This window comes from Rhyacophila brunnea, unplaced genomic scaffold, assembly GCF_057557595.1.
Source record: "Rhyacophila brunnea isolate RB1 unplaced genomic scaffold, BYU_Rbru_1.0 scaffold_3, whole genome shotgun sequence".
NCBI lineage: Eukaryota > Metazoa > Arthropoda > Insecta > Trichoptera > Rhyacophilidae > Rhyacophila > Rhyacophila brunnea.
This window is the reverse complement of record NW_028232965.1, coordinates 52956877-52978247: the sequence shown is the minus strand read 5'-3', so window position 1 is coordinate 52978247 and position 21371 is coordinate 52956877. Positions and strand designations below refer to the sequence as shown.

The window sequence follows — 21371 nt, the reverse complement described above, 5'->3', positions numbered from 1 at the left end:
TAATTTTTTTAATTCATTAAGCCTGACTAAACCAAACTATAATAAATAAAAAATATTATTCCATTTATACAATATTCAAAGTTATGTATGATTTAATTGCATAATTTTTGATATTTTATAGATAGACATGTATTTTTTGACTATTATCTAGTATGGCTTGGTTTCTCAGGGTTTAATTGAATTTTAAAAACTAACCAACACTATCTGTGAATTCTAGTCTTATTTCAATGAAAACAAATATGTATGTCTGAAAAAGTTTAATGTGCACTGTTTATGGCGGATATTAACAGCCTACCTCCACCCTTCGCCACTGGTGTATTGTGACCTCACCGAGAATCGATCTAAGGACCCCCAGATGAAAGGCCAGCAAATTGCACACTAGACTACGAGGGCCACCATGTATGACTGCATTTATCCAGCAGTTATCCACCCATCAAGCGACATATCCGGCTCGTTGTTATTTCGCTAACTTGGCGATCACATTGCATGCGCTTGTCTGCCTGCATATCCATCGATTCATTTTGTAGTCTACGTATTATATCTGACATGCACCTTTCCATACCACATTGCGCTACTTTTAATTTTTCATTTCCCTTATATTAATAATCCATGTTTCAATTCATTCAATAGCACTGGTAGCTAGCATTGGTTGAAAACTTTAAGCTTTAAACACAATGAAAAATCACTGTTGAAGTTACTATTCAACTGTCTTAATGTACCCCATACCTGATTGGTTGAATGAGTAATCTCATCATAAACAATATCTTCTCAATAGACAATTATTATAGGTATTGTAATGTCAGCGAGTTTATTAATTTTCTTTAATATTGAGGTTATAGTTTTTCAGAAGAAGCTTGTAAATCTGTCTACACATGGAATTGTCTGCAGCAGTTAATTATTTGGATACATGTAAAATATTACATATTAACGATATGCTTGTACAATAAACAGCCTATGTGTGCTCAGTAGGGAAGACAAGATCTGGACTGCAATAACCGTTCACTGGCAAATCCCGAATCAGAATTATTGTTACCCATCTGTGAGTCTTTAAGTTTAGCCAGAGAACTCACGAGTGTCTTCAGACGAAGCTCTCTTCCTTCATAGCGTTTTTCCAACTCAACCACCTAAAATAATAACAAACCTATAACATTCGTTAACAAAATTACTGTAGGATGAAATTGTCATGATTGTGATGCATTTTTAGGTACATCATATTGGATATACTCTAGCATAGTGTTCACCACCTTATAACACCTACGGACCGGTAAAAATAGGAGTAATATTTCGGAGACCATTAACGAGTTTTTTAATAGTCTTCGTATTGTCACCTATAGTCTGCCGACCCAAGCTGAAAAGCCAGACTATAGTCACAACTATAGTCTGGCTTTTTAACGTTGAAGTTGAAATTGCGTAGACGGTTGAAACTAAAGATGAAAGAAAGACAATTCTAATGTTTTGAATTTTTTATTTATTGAGCATTAGGGAATTCGAAATTTCAAACTCTTGCAATAATTTTCTCATGACGTGTTCAAACAGGAAATACACACAACGCCTAGCACCGTGCGCATAAGTAAAGCTGTCGGACTCTAGAAAACTTGATTTTCACTGTTTTTGAGATAGGTATTGAATATGATTCTACATTTCCTTATCTACAAAATGATAAAACTAGGTAGGTAAGTCAGAAATTAATGGGAACTGAATTAATATTGTGTGTGAAAATATAAAATAACTTTAAAACCATAAATGCATTAAATAAATAAAATAATATATCTGCAATATTTTTTCATACAATTGAACATTATTTAATTGTTCCCAATTAGACAAGCACATTTTCCATTTTTAATTTAAAGCCTATATTTATGTTAATCAAGTCAACTTTAAATTTTTATTTTCCCAACAATGTGCAAATCAGAGTTATTTAGTTGTAATATTGAGGTGACGATATAATATTATAACTGATACACATAACAGACATATTATAACAGTCTAATTGTGAACAGTTTTAATTAGAAACAGAAAGTTAGTTACTAGTTAGAATAGTTGATAATCTTTAGTTTAGTGGCTTAAGGAGCTTGTTTCGGAGAGATAAGGCGTTGCATTGACATCAATTCAGCTTCTCTATTTCGTTTTTTTACAGACATAGCCGAAGAAGTCTTCTCAAATGAATAGTTGAAATAGTCAATGGTAGAGTTGAAATGTGAATAATAATTTAATTGCAACTTGGAGTAAATAAAATTGTGGACATAGTACTAAAATTAAAATATAGTAATTAATGTAAAGAAGTGTTTGTTATTTATTAATACTGCCTTCCACCAAAAAAATAGTGAAAAAAATTTATAGCAAAATTAGATTAAGTCAATTTAAACATTACCTTCATTTTCAATGAATCATAGTCTCTGTCGGATTCCTTTCCGCTGCTTTTAGTAGACCTGTCACTTCCAGAACCAACACATTTGACAAGCTTTAAATTTAAAAGATCCGCTCTGTACTTGTAATTGTCTCTCTCCATCACGATGGCTGAAAGCTGGTCATCCATCAGTTTGATCTGATTCCTCAACATTTCCACGGTCGTATTGAGTGACTCCACGTCGTTTTGAATAGGCATAACTTTTATATTCAAGTTCATGAGTTCTTTCTCATGGGCAGATTGCAAAGCAAAGAGCTGGAATCAAACACAACACATAATAATATATAACTGTAACGAAGGATGGAGGTAGGCTGTTAAGATTCAACAAACACTGCACACCAAAAATTATCAGTCATACTTATATGTTTTCATTAAACTAAGAATACAGTTTGCAGATGGTGCTGGTTAGTTTTTAAAATTGAATTAAACCCTGCCTAAGCCAAACGAAGCGATCTGACAAAAATAGTGCACACTTTTCAGTCATACTTTTTGTTTTCGTTGAATTATTAATAATACATAATGCTGATGGTGCTGGTTAGTTTTTTAAAATTCATTAAGCCCTGCCTAGCCCAAGCCAAATCAATAAAACAGATTCTTTAAGATGCCATTAAACCATACATAATTTTAAATATTTTATAGATAAACAAATATTTTTTGATTACTATCTACTATGGCTTGGATTAGGCAGGGTTTAATTGAATTTTAAAAACTAACACAATACTGTAGACTTAGTTCAATGAAAACAAATACGTTTGACTGACAAAGTTTAGTGTGCACTATTTATGTTGGATCTTAACAGCCTACCTCCACCCTTCGTCATTGATATATAATATTAATACTATCGACCGATGGTACTTGTTGGAATTTGAAAAAAATCTTACATCTTCCATTCTCTTCTTTTTTAGATTCTCATAGTCCATGTGAAGAGTGTTCAAATCTTTTTTCAAGTTCTGAATTTCGGCATTATGTGAGAAATCGTTTTCTTTATTTGCAATCAAGTCAACGTTCAAAGAATCCATCGAGTGTTTCATCACTTTGGAATTGTACATTTTACCGGTTGTCTTTTTACCGTTGACTTTCGCAGCAACTGAAAATCAAAATACATCTTATTTAACGAGCCAGACATTCAAAAACCTATTCATACTAACTAGGAAGCTTTTATTACAAGAAAGTAAAATCTAATTTCTGTACCCTAGAGCTAAAAGTGCGTAAGTCACATTTTATAATTTTTGAGTTTAAGCATGCAGATTTAATTGTGTATTCACATTCTCTTAATGCTGAAAATTTGGGAGTCGAATATCACATGGTTTTCAAAATACCTACTTCTAAAATGACGATAATCCAATTTCATACTTTAGTGCTGAAAGAGTGGATGTCCAATTTAAGTCATTTTTGCTTTAAGCTATAGCAAAAAGATTAATTTCAAAAGTGCGGAAGTCCAACATACGTTGTTTTAGTCCGAACGTGAGTGAGTATTTTAACTAGATTAGATTATCTAAGTTAAAATTGCTCTCCTGAAAAATATTGAATATGTGACTTCCAGACTTTTAACTCTAAGGTACAGATTTAATAAGTACACATATAATACTGATAGAGAAAAAATCCCTTAATATAATATGATCTTGTACCCAAAAGAAGAAACTAAAAGACCTAAAGGGCGACCAAGAGCACACTCAATTGATGAGATAATCAAGTTTAGCAGAAGTATGTGGCGTCAAAAGACTAAATACTAAGAAGAGTAAAGACAGCTAGGTAAGGTCTTAATCCAGCAGTGAATTGAGAGAGTGATAACACTGAAATTTCTATTAAGATTTTAATAGGAATACACAAAAATAAGACATTATAATAAGTACCTTCCTTCCCTTTCTGTAATTTCATAATCGTTTTCTTTGACTCATCGAGCTCCCTATTTAATTTCGCAATGCTTTTATCTTTTTGCGTTATCTCCGAATTCAATCCTCTCACAGTAGCCACCATATGGGAGTCTTCTTTCACTTGAGTGCTATTACTTGACGATGCAGCAGCTGATGCCTGAGACTTATTACTCTTTGCAGACTGAGGTTTGACAGCAACGGTTTGAATACCGATTGATGCCATGTGACAATCAGTTTGCAAAGATACACTTCGACTACGTTTTGGTTTTATAGAGTCTTTTAACTCGGCATTTATGACCTGTAAATTAACAACTTGTTTCTCCAAATCGGATATGTGCGTTTCATAGTTATCTCTCATAGCATTTACTTTGTCTTGTACTTTTGATAGAGATTTTTGGTATTTATGATCTTGTTCTTTCAGCTCATTTTCAAGATAGTTTATTCGCTTCTCAAGTAAATTCTTTGTATTATTCTCCAACGCTGGGTGCTTTGATGCAACTGCAACAACAAATAAATTTAAATATGTAACTAATGGTCAATAGGGCAGTGTCATTATTGCATTGTGACAAGTCCTTTTAAGCTGGGGGAAAACACAGCCCGTCAGGAAAAAAATTATGCTAGTTCCTCAATAAGAAGAGTACTGCCAACATTAATGGGTAGAGAGTTACAGAATACCAGAGTCGGACATGGTCCGACGACGAATGCCAAGCTGGTTGATGACCACCTACCATTATAGATTGTTCCAGCCATAGGAGGCAGTCAAGATCCACATCGGATTGTAAAGCCAATCGAAAAGACAAAAAAAAAAGACATGTTACTATATGGCAGAGTTGGCGAACCTTTTTACGTAGGTACGCATGCCAAAATTTCCCAAATATTATTTTTCAACTCTCTGACGTGCCGAGCAGTTATAACAAAAAAATAGTTTTTAAAAATTGACATAATTGTATATAGATTTATCACTTTTTTACGCAATACATTTCGGTCCACCGATTTTGAAACTGCCAGCATTACTACTACTAGCTACTCCAAGTTTTTGTTCCTTATTTGGTGCAGTCATTTCGTGTGGGTAGAAATGAAATTGTTTGTCAGTCTATTAATTAATTTGGTTATTTACGCACAATTGACCAGAATTGCTCCAATCAGATGATGCGTTCTCTCGCTACAGTGGTCTCGAGCATTGTAAATCGAACCAAATAAAATAAGAGGTTCGCAGCGCGGCATTCCCCGCTGCCTGATGAGGTTAGTGCAATAATATTATATGTGGCGCATAAATTCTAAGGACCGACCTATGCAATTATATACTTAAATCAAACGTAATGCTTCATCTTGAAGAGTATTTGCCTGCTATATTTTATACAATACGATCTGTCATTTATTATTTCTATTGGTATTTTTTTCTCTTATACACCTACACATATAAGCGTTGGACTATCACGCCGTGGGTCCCAGGTTCAAATCCTGGGTCTGGCAAGTACACATATTGTTTTTCAATTTGTGTGAGTCAGGGTATGGACCTAATACGTTGAGCAAGTGGCTGACATCCATTTCTCATAAAAAACAAAACCTGTTAATATAAACCTCTAATCTGTGGAGGCCCATATGATCCCATCAGGATCGGACATGGTCGGATTTTTTTCTCTCTTCAAACGCGTGCAATGCAAAATCATCTCGCATGCCACTGGTGGTACACGTGCCATAGGTTCTTCACCACTGGTATATGGCAATTCATTCTGCGACTGTGCAGTATTGATCTATGAACGCAGTGCAGGCAGATTTACATACTAGCGTAAAGATTTTTTTTTAATTGGCTAACAATGCAGTGTGGACCTTGGCCACTTCAAGTTAAGTATGAGTGAATTCTGTATAGAACAAAAGCAAGTTATTTTACTCATAACTAGACTTAATATGATGTCGGAAGAAGAGAGTTAGATGCAATAGTATAGGTAATGAAGTTCGGGACCTGTCAATTGGCAATTTAAGTAGGTATCTAATATCGAAATTATTAAAATAACATAAATTAGACACAACTGAAAAAAAACAGAATAAAAAGAATTCTAACCGATGAGTGCTGAAACCGAATCAGGATGCCTTCTCGCAAGAATAGCCTCCATTTCCTTACATTGTCTCTGCAGATCCAGAATGCTTATTTTATCTTTATTAACCTGGAGTGCTAAATTCTTTGTTTCTTCATTTTGCTGACTGGACTCCTCTCTTAATTTTCCTTCACTAGCTTCCAGCTTAAGTTTATCCGATTTCAAAATCTCTATCTCCTTTTTGGCTTTCAAGATCGTGTCATCGAGGTCCAACAATTTCAATTCAAAAGCTTGGTTACTCTGAGAGAGCTCTTTGTTGATATTTTTAGTTTGACTGTAGGATTTGACGAGTGCTTCATACTGCACTTGAATACTTTTGAGCCTCTCATTAGTATCTTTCATTTCTTCTTGTAGAGCAATATATTTACGTTCGCTGATTCCATTATCAGATCTAGGAATAGTTTTCAGATCATTTTTAGCCATTTCATTGCATTCTACATATTTTTGAACAGTTGTTTTACTAGTTGTAGTTTTTTGAGAATCACTATTTTTCATTATTGAAGTGAAATTTTTTACTGACTTTTCAATCCGTTCCGAGCTCTGTAACTCTGAATAAATCTGAAAATAAAAAAGAATTACACAATAATATTAGACAGTGAAGTTGTGAAGCCATCAAAAATAAAAGATAGAAAACTTGGCTGGATAGGTTCAGTAGGACCAACACCAATAAGCATGGCCCCATAAGGGAGGGCTGACAGGGCTCTAGTCTAGGGGCCCGGCGTGGCGGGTCGTTCAGCTAAGTGAGATTAACACACATCATAAGTTTACTCTAATAGTAAAAAAAAGTAGTTACGTAGTTATGCGTTGCAATTTGATATGATATGATGATTGATATACTTAAATGATAATTCTCGTGTAGTATTTGTGAAACACTACTGTAGAGCAGTGCTTCGCAACCGGTGTGCCGTGAGACGATGCTAGGTGTGCCGTGGTGCAATAGCCAAATTTACGTACATGGCTGGTAATATATTTGAGCACCTGCATGAACTTAATAACACAATGCAAGGTTAGAATGAAAATATATTGACGTGCTCTGATAAATTAGCAGAATTCAAAAATAAACTCGAACTTTGGCAGAAGGAGTTAAGACAAGAATCTCTACAAATGTTCCAAAGGAACTACCAGACCACCATTGAAAACAAGCAATCAATTTTGGATCCGTCTCAAAAACATTTAACTTTGCTGCAAAAGAAATTGCATCAGTACTTTCATACAATCAATGCGACTGGCTACGAAACTCTGTTGCAACCAATGACGTATTAAATGGACAACTCATTTCATATCGGCGAGCACGAGAAATAGTGCACGAAACTTATTCACAGATGTATAGGTAGACATCACGTGATCATATGACGTTGCATTTCCATTATACGATATCAAGCTTCGAGAATTTAGAGTAATATAGCCTTTATTGTAACGGCGTATTAATGTCATCGCGTTAGAATTCTCGGGTTACTTACGTCTTCCGGAGATTCAGCGAAACGCTTCCAGGCATTCAGCGAAACGATTCCAGACGCAAACTGGGAATTCTGCCCTTAATTAATAACTTTAAATATTTTTGTAACTCGTTATTTTTATTATTATTCTTTTTGTTGTGTGTATAATAAATACATGCCTTTTATCAATTAATAACACAGTTTTGAAGTATGAATACAGAAGAAAGTAGGTACCTATGATAATAATACAAGAGAACGGAGGTAGATAAATATAACAAAAAAAATAGTCAAACACAATTAAATTTTTATTGAACGCCATTTATTCGAGATAAAAACAAGTTATAAAAATATATTATTATTGTATGTTTGACGTATGTATCTTCGTACATTTATTTTCAAACAGGCGATACCAGTTTCATCATTACGACATTTTCAACTGAAAGTTGATCCGTGGAAAATGTTATAACAACGATACCCGTATATTATCAAATCATGGTAATGATAACAATGGTATTGTTAATTTAATTATTATGACATAAACAATGAAAACAAAAAATATCAAGAAACAAGTTATAAAAAATACACGATAAGCAGACCAAACGTTGCTTAGGGGCGCCACATTATGAGGGGCGGCAAATTATGGAAGAAATACGAATATTACGTAGTTTTGAGAAAAGTTGTTTGTCTAAACAAAATATTCTTTGCTACGGCGCTAACAAACCATACAGTGTACAAATAAATATCAACGAATATGTAATTAGATTTTCACGTTTTGATCATATTGCTTTGCTTAAGATGTTTGAGATTAAACAATAACATATTATGATGGTTATTGAATTGCAATATAATAATTTGGTATAATTTGAAGCGGCGTTTAATAAGAATATTTTGAAACTGAAAATTGATCCGTTGAAAATGTTTTAATGACAAAACCAGTATCAGTTTATTGGAGAAAATATTATTTCAGCATGAAAATGATAACAATTCTATTACTATTTATTTAAATATTATAGAATCACAACAAGAAATGACAATAAAATCAAGAATGAAGTTATAAAAAATACACGATTAACGTTATATTATAGGTGCATGTTTTAATAATTCAGAGAGCAAGCAAACAGAGAAAACAACAGAAAGTAAATAGAAATATTCATAAAAAGTAAATGGAGCACATGATATGAGATTATTATCTTTTGTTAATCGACGAAGTCCATTCCTTGTCGTGATGAAATGTTTTCTATCAAAATGATCAGAACATATTACACATTCATCCGATGGTGTCCAACATGGATCGCATCTTAATACTCTAAGTATATATGTCCAATGTAATCGCCTTTCTGCTTTGCGAGGAACTCTAAAATTTAATGAGAGATAATAATGACAATAAAACCGCTAAATCCATTGACATAATACTACTATTCTCCCTTCTTCATTATTTCACTTTTTAATTTGTAGCGATTCAATTATAAAAATATATACTTCACAATACATTTATCGATTTCGCGACAAAAAGTATTTTAAATTAAACAAACGATGTCAAAAAATATTTTTAATTACATATAATAAATTGAAAATAATATTACCAGTCCGTTCATGCAAATCAATTAGCTGAAGTACGGTGCAAACAGTACTACCATATTTGAAAAATTGAACGAATATATACCTTACTGTCATTACAATACGGACCAAATTTATAAATCACCATTTGTGCGTTGAGCCCTTATAGGAACGGAGAAATCATCGCTGCCTGCGTAAAAATGTTCGGCCATTTCTGTCAAATTGTTCTGTCATTGAATTGCATCGATATTTTGTATGGGCAGACCCAGCGGTGTCGCCAGACTGCTTGCAAGCGGAATGTTCATTTGAGCGAAGGATACCGATATTAAAATATGAATTTCGCCATCCGGCAGACCCGACACAAAGTGAGTGTCATTTTATTTTCCACATGATTCGTCCATATAAATGTCATTGGTTGCAACCAATGCTGAAAATTCTATAGGAGCGCTTTTCCTATAAATTCGAGAGCGATTTGTTGAATTGATAAATGACGGGACGCTAAAACTGAACTTCGCCGATGTTCCATTGGTTATTTTCTGGATTTCGGTTAATAAAAAATATCCTCGGATTTCCGACAAAACTATCGTAGTTCAGCTCCCATTTTCGAGTCGAAAAAAGTCACCTGTGGCGCTATTTTACTACGCTAGTATTAATTAATATTTTAAAACATCTTATTGTAGGATACAATTTATTATTATTGTGTCAATACTCGACAAATAATTATTCCTAACCCGACAACTAACCATAAATATATTAATATAGTATAACCATACGAAAAATTGCTAAACATAAAATCAATACAATTAATTTTACCTCGAACACTGTTTTAAAAATGCTATTTTAGAGTATCACGCTGTCTTCAACCTTATCTATAGGTAGGGGGGCCCGCCAAAGATTTTGGCCTGGGGTCCCCCTTCAGGATGTGGGCTCCAAGTTTTGGTGTATAAATTGAAGATCTTGGCATAAAAACAGCAAATGTCACAAAGGTCATTTTTTTCAGGAGAGGGTAAAAACATAATATCTTGGTTGTCAAACACATTTTTAATAATTTGACAATGAAGATTCATGGAGGAGCCTTATATGCACTGTATGTATGTAAATAAAATATCAAATTGATGTTTGTTAAATAGATATTTAAAAAGAAATGAATGTGACATTTGCTGTTTTTACACAATTTTTGGACCTTTGTCGTTTTTATAACAAAATTGAAAACGTGGAAAAGCAAATAGTATGAATAAAATTATAATTTTATTAAATAAAACAAAAAATATATATTTCTGTTATTTTTTAATCATAATACTACATTTAAGAAGGTTTTGACACATCATAACCAATTATTAAGCTACGTACTTACATGTTTTAAAAAAATCTTCAATTAAATATTTTAAATAAAATCAATCATGTGCATATTACTACTGATTAGTCTTGATCACTCACACCTTCACTGTCTTCTTCAACGTTATCATTTGTATCATTGTCACACGGCAAATTTTCATAAAATGATGCATTTATTGGATTTTGTAAATACTTAGTTAATTTTAAAATATCTTTTTTCTTTGCGCCTTTCAATGGAATTAAGCCATAATATGCTGGCTTAAATGCAATCGTGACTGGCATTTGATGTCTTTTCACTATATTGAATCTATCCCACAGTCCAGAGAAACTGAGATGTTTGCAAAGCACTTCTCCCTTACAATCCTTGTCTATTTTGTACATTCTAACTTGCCTAAGATGAAAATCTCTGCCGAAGGATGACTTAAAGTAAGGCTTTAACGTATCTTTAATATTTAAAAAATCTTTTTGCTCCGGTTTTTCCAGAATAAAGGGCCCAGGAGTTTTTCTGGCATCCAATACAACTTTATCCCAATCCTCTGGCACGTCTGCAAGGATTGTTTTCCTTGCACTGCTGAACAAATGAAAGTCAGCGTCATTTGGTAAAAATGTGTGCCCTCTGATAGGAAATATATGGATGACTCGTTCAATTTTTTTTAATACATGTACCACCATATACCAAAACCAAATCATAACAAAATTTTTGTTTTGTCCAGCACATCCGTCACTCAAAATATACAATGTTTTCGTGCCTGCTGGCAGATGGTGGTTTATGTAATGTAGTAACAAAGATGTTACATCATTTTGACCTCGTTTGGCGAATCCTTCATGATACGTGTACATATATACATCATTTCTGGCTAGGTCATGTATCCCAAAAATGTAATACCATAGCTGTCTGGAATAAAATACCGCATTTGTTACGATATTCGGTAAAGGCAAATTTTGCATAAAATCAAACGATATGACTGTGGTATCACTTGAACCACTTGCGAGTTCTTTTAATCTTTGCTTCGTTGTAGTAAACTGTTGTGCTTTAGCCAGGTGAAGTTGATAATCTATCTCAATCTTACGTTTTTCATCTTCAGAGAGATCGGGTAATTTCAGTTTGGTTGTAACTGAATCACAGTATGAACACGTATCGCTTCGAGGAGCTCCAAATGACAAATTATATCTAGTTGTAAATACTCTGTAGTATGTGTCATAGTTTAGTTGAAGCCTGTATTTACTTAAAAACATCTCGTGCATTTTCATAATAGTCAAATTTTCCGGAAGATACCTAACATTCTTATTTTTCGCGAAAGAATAATGACTTTGACGTGCCTTAAATGATTGTATATGAATGTGAATCAACTGAATCACTGATTCAGGCACTGCTCTTGGGCGATTTGGATGCTTTCCTCGTTTGTCCATAGGAGCCGAACCCGAAAATGTGATGTTGTCTTGAATACGTCGCAGCCGGGAATGCGTAATACCATGTATTGCCACAAATGCCTTCATACAGACTTCTTCGTTAATACCATCAGATGTAGATCGTATCTAAAGTAAATAAAGAGAAAAAATAATTAGTTTTTCAAACACATTATCATTAGGTATAATAGGTGTAATGCCTAATTTGAATGTACATTTTTTATTAATTCAATGAATACTCACTTTATATTTATATGATGCTGAATGCTTGAATATACCATGATCATTGACATCATTTATTATTATCGGAGTATTTTTTCTCGGACGTCTTCTCTTGATCGGTACTACTTCTATACATCCAGATATATAGCCATCTTGTTGATTTTTAGAATCCATTTCATAAAAATTCTCAAATATTTCTTTCCGTAAATCTTCATTTATTTTTGTAAAACAATGAAACCTCTTGCACCTGGAAACATAATAATCAATTAAGTACAATCCTACATAATATACTTTATTACAATCATACATACATTTACATAAAACAACATAGTAAATACAATGCTTTGCATTCGAAAGAAGTCATAACTTCAAAGTAATCACAGCCATTGTGAACTAAATTTAATCACACAAACTATTCAGCATGGTAAATATTTTAGTACGTATTAATAATGTATAAGTTTTTAATTGAATATATGTTATGAATACATACTTATTCCTACCTGCAATCTTCACCGATAACTTTTTTTGAGAGTCGTTTCCCAACATGATTGACATGATCACTTCCCTTTATTTTGGCGGTTTTTATTAATGTTTGCTTGGTTTTATTAACTTTTCTCTTACGAGGCGTTTCGAATGTCTGTATCCTATTACATTCCATGATAAAATATACAAACAATCGTTAAGGAACTTCATAAAATGGCAATGCCAATGACTGAACGAATGAAAGATAATTTTGACAGGTCAGGCACTAACAAGTATGGAATGTATACTAACGCCTAACGCCGCCTGGTGATAAAAGTGTGGAACTACTGGACCTTTGTTGTTTTCAAACAAAATTCCTTGGACTATTGCTGTTTTTAGAAAAGTGGCATATTTTTGAGAGCGGATTTGAGGGACTTACGATTTTTTTAAAAATATATCTTTGCACAGTTGTATGTAACCATACACAGGGAATATAGAAATGCAATAAAATGAAAATGGAAAAAAGTGGACATTTGATGTTTTTATGCCAAGATCTTCAATTGTTTTACGTGTGGTGTGCCGCGGAATTCTGGGAAGACCTTTGGTGTGCCCTGGGTGGGAAAAGGTTGCGGAGCACTGCTGTAGAGGATCACACCACCCTTAACCTTAGTGATAGTTAGTGGGCCAATAAGTCACAAATACAAAAAATATTATGCAAAATGAACAATGTATACAGACTTCAAGGATTATATTGCATAAATTTGAAGCGGTAGAAAAACAATAAGAAAAAATTCCTAAAGCCTTGTGTATGTTACATTTTTACCACCCTCCGAGTCATTTAATATTCCTCAATAGAATTCATTCAGTTTCAAGTCAACCTTATGTTGCCATTTCCAGCGAATTTTTAATATCTCTATTGATATAGTATACCTAGGTTGTTGGTCCGAAAAGAAAAAATAACTGTATAGGTACCTTCTTATTTTTTAAACTGCAATGTTTTCCTGTAGAAAAAGAGATTGGTAATAGGTATACGTGGGGAAGTTTTTTTAAGGATTGACATGACGGCGATTCCAGGTGTGTTTGAATTGATAGATATACTTAGATAGAATAATTAATACTTATTTCATGTATTGGCAACATTATAATTTTTGAAAATAAACTATAGTGTGACCTGTTTTGACGTTTTACTTTGTATATTTACTCACATACTGCTTTCTGCGTTTTTTTGTAATTCATCATAATATTCTAAATAATAATATTTAATTAAATTTGTTTACAAATAACACGAGTGAAATGCGTTTCTATATTATTTTAAATTTTGATTGTATGCGTACATTAATTTGGGCCGATTGGCTGGAACATTTCCCGGGTCGGTCTCAGCAGGCCACCGATCCGCCCCTGGGTAAAAACATCGCACGTCTATTAAAGTTAATTTTATCTGTAACCCCGGGGACCCCCGGATCAGTTTGGAAACCACTGATAAAGAAGTGACGATAATAATATCAATACGACACCAACATAGTCGAACATAATAGGTACCGATATAAATAATTGCGACTATCACTACGTGTGAAAGCGAAAACTGATAGAAGGTAAGTATTCATAGGTGAACTGTCATGTCGACAATAATTCAAATGACAATCACGGGAGTCAAACACGCGATCAACACCTTCATGTCAATAGATATTCGCCCATTTACGATAACAAATAAAACTTACAACAATAACATGTAAATTCCTAAATAATTGCTAGTTATTTTAATTAGTAATTACCTACCTGTTTAAAAGAGAGGTGATTTTCCGCATCCGATGCGAACACTTCGTACCTGCACGTATTAAAAATAGTGAAAGAATCACATACATTTATTTTGCCGTTACGGGACCATTAGGTAATTAAATACATATTGTCGAACAAGAACTTCTTGTCGACGTGTTAAAACTATGTACTAATAATCCCATCCAGTCCAGCTCGAACTTTTTCGAATTTCCGTTTCGAACCGTTTTCAAATGAGGAACGATAATTTTATCATTTCATTGTACGCTCCCGTGGCGTCATAAAACATATGTCTAAAACGATCAGGAGTGATGTTAGAATTATTATTAGTAAACTTTTGTTTATTGCGAAGAAGACAAGGAGTCGCATCTAAAAAGAGAGCCGATAACACAGAACAAAATAATACTGTCACCAGTTTGTGTACTCAAGTCTCGGATGAAACTACCCATACTCAGTATGTGTGGCTCAATAAACTTGTTCCAAAAAACTGTGATGATATCATTGCGAGTCACTCGCCAGTTGAACAATAGGTCATAAATTTTGTGTCGCAGCACATTCCCTCATGGTGAGATGACAGGCTTGTTATGACCGCTCAAAACATGTTTAAAATTACAAAAAAAAATCATTGTTATTCATTGTATGTACCTACAATATTATAAATTACTCAACAGAAAAACATAAATTCAAAATGTGTTTAAAATTTTATAATAAATGGGACATATTTCAAATCTCAAGAGTATTTTTAGCGATTCCATTGAAGCCGATATTTCAAATACTAATATGGACTTGGTTTTAGTTCCAGTTGAGTATGAGACTTATGTCGCATACGCACGCCAAACGCTCTATGTAGTATTCCCAATACTAGTAAGTATTTTGTAACAAGTTTTGACACTAAGTATTTTTTTATACTGGTAGTAAGTATACTTAGTCTTCAAAATCGACAAGTTTTCCCGCCTCTAATAAGTAGATACTACATTTGTTTGCGTTTTATTAAATCAAACAACAATACAATGCAGTTCCACCACGAATTGACAGTTCTAACCAAACTATCTATTCAGTATTCACGTGTAAAAATATCTTTACAATAAATTAGTGATGATTCATTTTAACACAATAAATGAAATCTTAATTATTGGGTACCTACAATTAAAATGTAAATGTATCGAATGGCCACGATAACTGAGCGAGTTGATAACGGTCGACGGTCGATATCCGAAAGACGCCGATCACGCGCGCATCCTTCCGCGTCGCACGGCGGGTGATCAACCTACAAACGCGACCCTCCGACGGTTTCGCGCGATTTCGTATTCAGCGCGCGAACGACACCATAACGGGACGGCCGCCATCTTGTTTCTGTTTGTTTATTAATTGTCGATGGACGAGTTCTGCGAGGTGGAGGGAGGGGGGCGGAATCGAGGACATTGCTCGCGGACCGCGGCGTTTGAATGTCAATGATATCGAGACGAAGATGAGACCAAGAATAATTAACAATGCTTTCTTCCATCGGCAGCCATTGTATTATAACCAGCATGCGCCAACACAAGGGCATGCTTATTAATTTCACTACAAGAGAAAGTTTAATTTTAGATATGTCATTATCAGTATTGCACCTATAAATCAAAGCACAAAACTTTATTAAACTTAGATTGAGAAACTTACAGGAGAGAGAGTGGCGAGGTGTGAAATTCACGAGGAGTTTACGAGGCATTGCCCCATGCACTACGCATATAATAGCGAAGTAGTGAAATGTTTGCATTTCGTTATCTCAGAAAGTAGATCGACGGTATATTTTTTGTTACGTTTCTATCTGGAAACCGACGACGAAAAATCTATTAACGAAATTTTCAGATTCGACAAGACTAATGAAAGAGAAGATAGGCGTGCTGCGTGTGTATTTTTTAAAAATATAATCAGATTCTGACCAACAAACTAAAATACGTATAACGTTGTTACACTTCAGGACACACCCTTTAACTAAGGTGTGAAGCCAGGGGCTCGCCAAGCGGGGTGTTATAGGGTGCGAAACACCCGGGCGGCAAGATTCAGGGAGCGGCAAAAATCCGAAGAAAACATTTTAAACAAAAACTCAAATAACAAGGCCCTTATCGAAAATTCTCACAGAAAACTACAAAGATAATCGAAAAAAATTGAACCCCAGCCGCCAATAAAATTATTTTAAAAGGTTCACATTATTCATCAAGATCGAGAAAAGGCTGTGTTTATTACATGTAAAAAATAAATCAACAAAGAATACAATAAAAACAAAACAATTCGGGGAAATTTTAATCAACAAACCACTTAGATTTAAATAAAAATATTTTCCAGATTTTGTATGCGGTAAAATAAAATTAATTGCCTATTAAGTATTTTGTTGTTTGATAAAATTATGGCAATTTATTCAAAATGGTGCTGTTTTTACACTTTTATTTTTACCAAGACCGATTTCGTCTCACATTCAGCTACAGATGTAACTGGTATCGATAAAATATTTAAAGAATGGTGGAAGGAGATACCAAGAACATGTGCTATTATTTAATTATAAGAATAATAGTTAACAAGATTTATTTCATAAATTTAATGCCATACTATTTTTTTACACTAAATAAGTAGCAAAGCATACAACATAATTATTTCATTTAACCATTTAACGGATGGTTCAGTTCATGGCCCCCACAAGGGGGGGGGGGGCTGACAGGGCTCTAGCCTGGGGACCCGGGCTCAGGAAGAGCCCGGCGTCACGAGTCGACCAGATAACTGAGATAAACACAGATCACAAATTTGCTCTAATAGTAAAAAAAGTCGCCTGCGGCGCTATTTTACATCATTGTTATTAATAATTTTAAATATTTGGTTGTACGATGTAATTTTTAGCTGTGTGCCGATACTCGACAACTCCACAATTCAAATGGATTTACATATTAAAAATACAAAAAATCTCTAAAAATACACCTTAATTTTACCGCGTACACCATTTGGGAAACTCTACTACAGTGCGTCACACTGCCTTTACCCTTAGCGATAGGTAGGGGGAGCCGCCAAACATCCTAGCCTGGGGGCCCGCCTCAGGATGTGGGGGCCATGGTTCAGTTAGAAGCACCCACTATTTACCAAATGCTTAATCTTCTTCTTTGTGTGCCGTCTTGTAAAATAAAATCAGCCATCATTATTTTAACCCCCGCACTGTTCATACCCGTACTAAATAGTGATCACTGTCGCAGATTCTTAAGAGCCAAGAAATGCGTCTTCTTCCATAAATATTCGTAAAAAATATAATTCGGAATTATCTGTTTTTGTATGTACCGAATAAAATACTACCTAAAAGAGCGGAATGAAGAAACATTTGTCATAACTAAAATTTCCTTAGCAGAAAACACTATGCAGAAACACTGTCCTTAGTTAAGATCATTTCTATTGAAAATAATACCATATTTAAAAATTCTCGTTAGGTAAATTAGGTAAATTATTTTATAATTGTTAAACGATGACAAAAATATGACAACTACATTTTATAAATGCAATAACTATAAATACATATTAATATTTAATTATAATACTCTTATGTTTCCGTTATAAGTCATTATACGTGATTCCACAGGCACCACAAGATTTTTTTTTAACATGGTAACACTAGCGTCTAGTGTCATTCTTCATCTGGTATTTTGTATTTCTGCGGGCTGGCGTATAAAAATAAAATAATATTCTGCAAGTACATGCCAAATGAATTAACACTATCAATATCCATATTGAGATACATTGTTAAATGAATTTGAGTGTATGGACTGTGTTATAGACATGCGAATTTATTTTGACAGCAGCTGTCAGTGGTAAATGGTAATACAGAAGGGGGCGTGTTCATAACAAAAGTAGTCTATGGTTAAGGATTCCTTAACTCTATACTCAGGATTGTCTATAGTTAAGTCATCCTTTTCGGCGACTTATCCTTAGGAACGAAATCTTAGATTGTGCATTCCGCTCATAACTATAATTATTATGGTATACCCAAATACTGACTTGTCTTTGACTCGTTCGTATATTGCCTTGAACACCTCAAATCAAATTGTAGAAACAAGTTCTAGTTTACCTGGTATCTTTGAAAATACATTACCTCGAAGAACATGATAATAATACGTTGCACCTTTCATGATATTACCGAGATATCTCTTCACAAATCGTACAGTTTAAATACGAAAATCTCAATAAAATCAACAGGAATTTCGAGTGTAATGAACTGCATAAGGTAAATAATCCGTGAAGCACCTATATGTACGTGGATACTTAACATAAAGACTATCAAAAACAAATTCACGTGAATTGATGTACGTTGTGTTTTAATTATTGTAATCTTGTAAACTGCGAGCGTATTATTGGGTTAACTCACTTGGTCTAATTTGGCTTTACAATAGTTTAACAGTCACACTGACTAAATTAAATTCACCGATGCTTATTTTTGATTATACTGTACAAGTCTACTAACTACATAATATTTCAACATAGGTAGGTACATAGAATTAAAAAAAACTTAATTTAATTGGAGCATCGGTTTTAAATCTTTTTCGTTTCACGGCGCTCCAAAAATACCAGTTAGTAGGATGCTCGCTTTCATTGTTAGTCTAAAATTGTAAATATGTAATACATTACCTATATATCCATTGTATTTTATTATTTATAAACAAAAAAAATGTTCATTGCACGAAACCTCCATTCCAAAGCTGTGGTGTTCTCTATCCTTCCTTTATTTTCTCCCTCTAAATAGATATTAGCTATGTGCTTTTTAAAAACAAGATTTGGGTATATTATGTCAAAAAACAATTTCTTTTGAGGTCATAAACTATTAGTTATATAATTATGGCTGTGTGGTGTATATCAGTGCATGAGATTGTCTGTAATTATTACATAATATGAGTCCCCTAGAGTCATAACTCACATTTTGCAATGTTATCAGTTTTTAGTTAAATAAACCAAGTGATTCTAAAGGCATTAATCTATATACAGAAAAATAGATAGCTATCAAAAGTCACTTTAGAAACAGTTGACTGCTGGTGTCATAACTCACATTTTTCAATGAATAATGTGAGTTCTGTCATCAAGGCCTTTCTAACCAATCAGGGAGTTTTATTTCTCACAGTATGCTGTGTCTGCAGCCTTGGGAATATTACATATATTAAAAAAATGTAAATCGTCTCACTCACTCATTAATATTCAAGGGAGTTCAATACTTTTCTTCTAATTACAAAAAACTGAGTGTTTCGAGAACTATTTTAAGTGTGTAAGTAAGCTATTATGGATAGATATGAGTATTTAAATACCACCTCACTGAGATGTTCACGGGTCCGAACCGCCCCAAATATTTGGAAAAAAAAATATGAAAATACTCGCTAGTCAATCAACTAATTATACACCCACACATTCAGACACTTGTACATAGGGACTTTTAATATGATACAAGTGAAAAATAATTTGGTCGATCGACTTTAACAGATAACAGTAATAGGTAAATTACCATTTTCACTAACAGCGATCGGGTATAAACCGAATGGAGATCATAATAACAGATTCTACCTATAACATTTCAGACCGCCCTTTTCAAAATATCACAAATGTTTTATTACAACGATGAATCAATCTGTAATGGGTACAAACGTCTTCACGATTTACCGGGCGTACATTTAATTAATTTAGTTTAGTGAATGCAACTTTACTCTTTAGCAAATCTTTATAATATTAAGTTCTCAAAATAAAAGAGCAAACAACTTTTGTACAAAAAAAAAAAAACAATACAAATATTGACAGAATTAATTGAGCAACATTTCAATACAATGATAAATTATATTTTCTACAAATACTTTCTGTTTTTAGAATGATTATATTTTTTATCTGCTATTCAAAAGTGTGTAAAGTAGGTACGTAATCCAGTATTGACCTTGTTCGTAAAATACTAGTTTTCTATATTCACTGGAAATTTCTTTAATGCGAAAGTTGAGTTGATTTAAGATCACAAAAAACCGATACGAAGTAAAAACATTCATTTACACACAGTGTGAAACTCAAAATGTATAAACAATATAACAAAACGACAAGCGTTAATTAATGAGTCAAAGGGTATTTCCCAAAACTGTGATATTGTGTTGATTATAATTCAACTGTATTTATATTATGTAGGGCCGTCAAAAAGGTATCGGTATTTTCCCTTTCGATATGACGGCCCTACTCATATAAATACACATACAAATTTTTTCGGGACTGACTATCTCGGGTACCAACGTTTATATAAACATTTATACATATTTTATATTATTATTTATATTATTTTATACATACATTATTAAGGAAAGACAAATTAATGACTTATGATATAAAACACTCCTAATGATTTACAACTGTTCAAAGTATTTGTTCAAAAATCCCACCAACGAGTTCAATGCATTTCTGTTGGCAATAAATAGTACCTATCTCTACTACTTATACTGCCGCCTCCTAAAATATTTCCTCCCGAAAAACCCCGTGTGTTGATCATAAATATTTCTTTATGTTTTCATTTATACTAAGTAGATGTATAAAGAACTCGCTCTTAAAAAAACAAAACACAACTTCTTTAAAACGAGGATAGGTACGCGTAAAATTAAAGGGGGAAATCCAACCAAAGCAAAAAATCAGTTTAGGTATTTACGCAGATCAATAAGGTGTATTTGCATGAATACCTACAGCTAATGAATTATTCTATAATTTGTAATATATTATATAATTAATTATCATTATTTCAAACTTGATTTTTACAAGACAATTCCAATTATCTTTACACGTT

The 21371-nt window shown here is 33.5% G+C and overlaps 1 protein-coding gene and 1 long non-coding RNA gene across 2 annotated transcripts in view; both read right to left on the bottom strand.

Annotated features, from left to right (window-relative positions):
- Window positions 1-523: 523 nt before the first annotated feature.
- The window catches only part of LOC147068549 (uncharacterized), a 43334-nt gene continuing 22486 nt past the window's right edge, over window positions 524-21371 (bottom strand). Inside the window, exons 2-6 of the mRNA XM_085953376.1 lie at window positions 6344-6935; window positions 4261-4779; window positions 3289-3494; window positions 2372-2662; window positions 524-1124 (exon numbers count right to left, since the gene is read on the bottom strand). Of these exons, the coding sequence (XP_085809502.1) occupies window positions 963-1124; window positions 2372-2662; window positions 3289-3494; window positions 4261-4779; window positions 6344-6935 (1770 nt within the window). The 3' untranslated portion in view covers window positions 524-962. The remainder of the gene's footprint in view (window positions 1125-2371; window positions 2663-3288; window positions 3495-4260; window positions 4780-6343; window positions 6936-21371) is intronic.
- LOC147068551 (uncharacterized) lies at window positions 11721-13105 on the bottom strand. The gene is made up of 3 exons (XR_015071369.1): window positions 12835-13105; window positions 12356-12581; window positions 11721-12241 (listed from the first exon to the last, which is right to left on the bottom strand). It is a non-coding gene; the product is annotated as an uncharacterized LOC147068551 (long non-coding RNA).